General features: G+C 40.6%; 1 protein-coding gene across 1 annotated transcript; it reads left to right on the top strand.

The window, feature by feature from the left end:
- Nucleotides 1-605: 605 nt before the first annotated feature.
- Nucleotides 606-2,375, top strand: LOC104964241 (kinesin-like protein KIF3B; the record flags this gene model as incomplete). The annotated part of the gene is made up of 2 exons (XM_010792982.1): nucleotides 606-706; nucleotides 2,170-2,375. Coding segments are annotated over exons 1-2 (302 nt in total), but the record flags the coding sequence as incomplete, so codon positions are not given.
- Nucleotides 2,376-3,376: the final 1,001 nt, after the last annotated feature.

Below are 3,376 nucleotides of genomic sequence, written 5' to 3'. Positions count from 1 at the left end.
ACACGACACTACGACTACACACGTACACACGACACACTACACACACACTACACACACACACACACACACACACACACACACACACACACACACACACACACACACACACACACACACACACACACACACACACACACACACACACACACACACACACACACACACCACAAACCGCTGCCTTCACACATGAGTGTCCATCAGACAGAACATTTATCAATCCAGAACAACATAATGCATGGCAAGAAAAGCACATCCAACGCACACAATAACACACAATAACACACAATAACACACAATAACACACATGCAGAGGGAACAATAGGCCCAAGTGTTCGCACCGTGAGCACGCCATTATCGTGCGCTGTAATGGAACTATGTGAGGGAGTGGTTGCGTTTAACTAGCCTGCAGAAATCAGATAACTCCACTCAGCATATACTGAAAGCACTTACAGGCATCAGACAGAGCTGGAAGTGTGTGTGTGTGTGTGTGTGTGTGTGTGTGTGTGTGTGTGTGTGTGTGTGTGTGTGTGTGTGTGTGTGTGTGTGTGTGTGTGTGTGTGTGTGTGTGTGTGTGCGTGCGTGCGTGCGTGCGTGCGTCAGTGACCAGCAGATGATGACCCGGCCTCTGTCTGCAGTGGGCTACAGGAGGCCTCTCAGTCACCACGCTCGCAAGTCCATGATGATGAGGCCGGACATGAGATACAAAGTAAGCTCCCCTTTACACTGTGGCATGTGTCCACACTTAAACCTCCAGAGAATCTTTATATATGAATCACAGACACCTTGGTTCTGCACTGCTTATCGTCTTCCACTGAGCTTAGATGCACTGAAGACACCATACACAAAGCCAACAATGCATTGCAGAATGAACAGTGTAGGTATAAGAAGGCAAGTTTATTTAAACAGCCCATTTGAAAACAAGGTGATTCATAGTGCTTTACCAGACACATTAATAGCATTAAGATAAAGTGCAACAGAAACATGTTCTAAAAATGACATTTGAAAACAGTCATATAAAAGCCAAGAGAATAGAGATGAAATCAAGCTCAAATAGAATACCACAGGTTTAAAAAGGATGAAAAGTTACTGTGCGGTGTAAGATATGAGTACTTATTTGACTTAAGAAAAGGCAGCAGCAAAAAGGAAAGTCTTGAGAAAGTTCTGAAACATGTAATCACTGATTTGTTAAATGCACTAACTAAGTTCTTGTATTGGACCATAATGCCCTGGGGATGTGTCTGTTTTGGGCATTGTAATTAAATACAACAATGAAGTAAATATGTATTGATCCATAAGGATTATACAATGCACAGGAATAAAGAATGTACACTAGGTATCATGGTTAGGATTTCCCCAATTAAGCTAATATAAGGGATAGTTTGAATTGTTTGTATTGGGGTTGTATACAAACAACCCCAATGAATGCTATTAATGTGTCTGGTAAAGCCTTTACTTACCTAAAGACAGTGTATTATCCCTCTGTACAGTTTGGGGAAAGACATCTGAAAAAAACGAAATATGTTAAATTGTATGTTCAATTTCGATTATTATTATTATTACCTTATTACCTATTACCTAAGTCAGACAGCCCTTTCTAACAGGAAACTAAAGCCATTATCGCTGCTCTCTTCAGGTTCCATTTACAGAAACAGTCATTTGAGTTTAAGAACATAGGAGTTGCTGGCCTGCCTCGATGAGTTATATAGTTTGTGTTATTTATTGTGTGACTTTGCTGGGCTGGTGTTCTGTAAGCATGCATCATTTTCAATACTTTAATGCAATATGTGCTTCTAGGGCTGCTCGATTATGGCAAAAATCATAATCTCGATTAATTGTGACAATAATTGACATCACGATTATTAAAAACGATTATCCATTTACTTTGAAAACATCAATTTATTGGAGAAAAAAAATGTGAACAGTATGTTTTTAACAGTTGATTACCCTGAACTTTAAGTATAATTGAATTGAAAAAAATAAAATAAAAGTAATTTGAATTTTTTTTCCAATTACGTGGTTTTCGTAATCGTTGCAAGCCATAATCATAATTGCGATTAAAATACGATTAATTGAGCAGCCCTAATCTGTACGTATATGCTTGTCAGTGGTGTTGAAACAGATGTTCCTCTCCATGCTCCCTGTATTGACTGGCTCCTGCTCTGTCTCCAGGCTGAGAACATCATGGTGCTGGACATGGACCTGCCTGCCCGCACCACTAAGGAGTACCAGGAGCCCGTTATCGCCCCCAAGGTGGCGGCGGCTCTGGAGAGCGCTCTGCGGGACGAGGATGAGATCCAGGTGGATGCCTCGGGCTTCCACAGCAGCTTGGGATCAACCCCCCCCACCAGCGGCAGCCTCAAGAAGCCAAAGTCTGGGTAAGGAACACCGGCACCACCAGATCAATGAATGTTCATGTGCTATGACATGGTGACACTGGTCATTCACAGTTTCAAGATTCAGTGGCTTGATTGTCACAATAGCTACAGTGTAGATGGTGGCATTACAAATCAGTCCCAGGGAGGGTTGGGTACCAAAAACCGCTTTGGATTTCAACGGCATCGTTTAGAAATCTTAATTTTGGTTCTGATTATTGACTCATGAGGAAATGCATCACTGTCACTCACACTCTCTCTCTCTCACTGTCACTCTCATTCTCTCTCTCACTCACTCACTCTCTCTCTCTTTCACTCTCACTCTCCCTCTGGATCTGAGAATTTCTTTCAACACTGAATACGAAATAGGTAAACTATGATCATGGAAATCGAATAAGATGAAACAGAATGTAAAGTTAAAGCATGTTCAGTGAAATAAAATCCTGCTCATTGTAGTTATATGTATTTACATACTACTGCTCATTGTAGTAATATCAGGGTTCTTACGGCCATTAAAAACCTGGAAAAGTCATGGAAATTCAAAATGCAAATTCCATGCCCTGGAAAAGTTATGGAAAACAATATTTTTCCCAAGATTTTGGAAAAGTCATCAAAATGTAACTAAAGTTGCATCAAATATAATTTATATTTTATCTAATTGCCAAAATAGTAATACTATAATGATAATGAAACGTAAAATGGCATTTAACTGTTGAGGTATGTTGCTGGTGAGAGATTTGAGTTGCTTTAGCGCAGGGGTGAGCAAACTTTTTGGCTCGGGGGCCACTATGAGTTTTAAATTTGACAGACGGGCCGGGCCAGTAGCAGATCGGTAAAAACATATTTAGCTGTTCACTCCTCATTATACACTCTGCACTCAATGTTGACTTCTATTTTCTTTGGTCCACTCATTGTTACAGATGCAGGTTCAAATGTGAATTAGGTTCAAAGGTCGAATTATTGCGTCATTGCGTCATCGTTTGCGTCATGACGTAACCATTTAC

This window comes from Notothenia coriiceps, unplaced genomic scaffold (genome assembly GCF_000735185.1).
Source record: "Notothenia coriiceps isolate Sejong01 unplaced genomic scaffold, NC01 NC01_scaffold00036920, whole genome shotgun sequence".
Lineage (NCBI taxonomy): Eukaryota > Metazoa > Chordata > Actinopteri > Perciformes > Nototheniidae > Notothenia > Notothenia coriiceps.
Note: the sequence above shows the minus strand (reverse complement) of the source record. Positions and strands in the feature narration are given on the sequence as shown.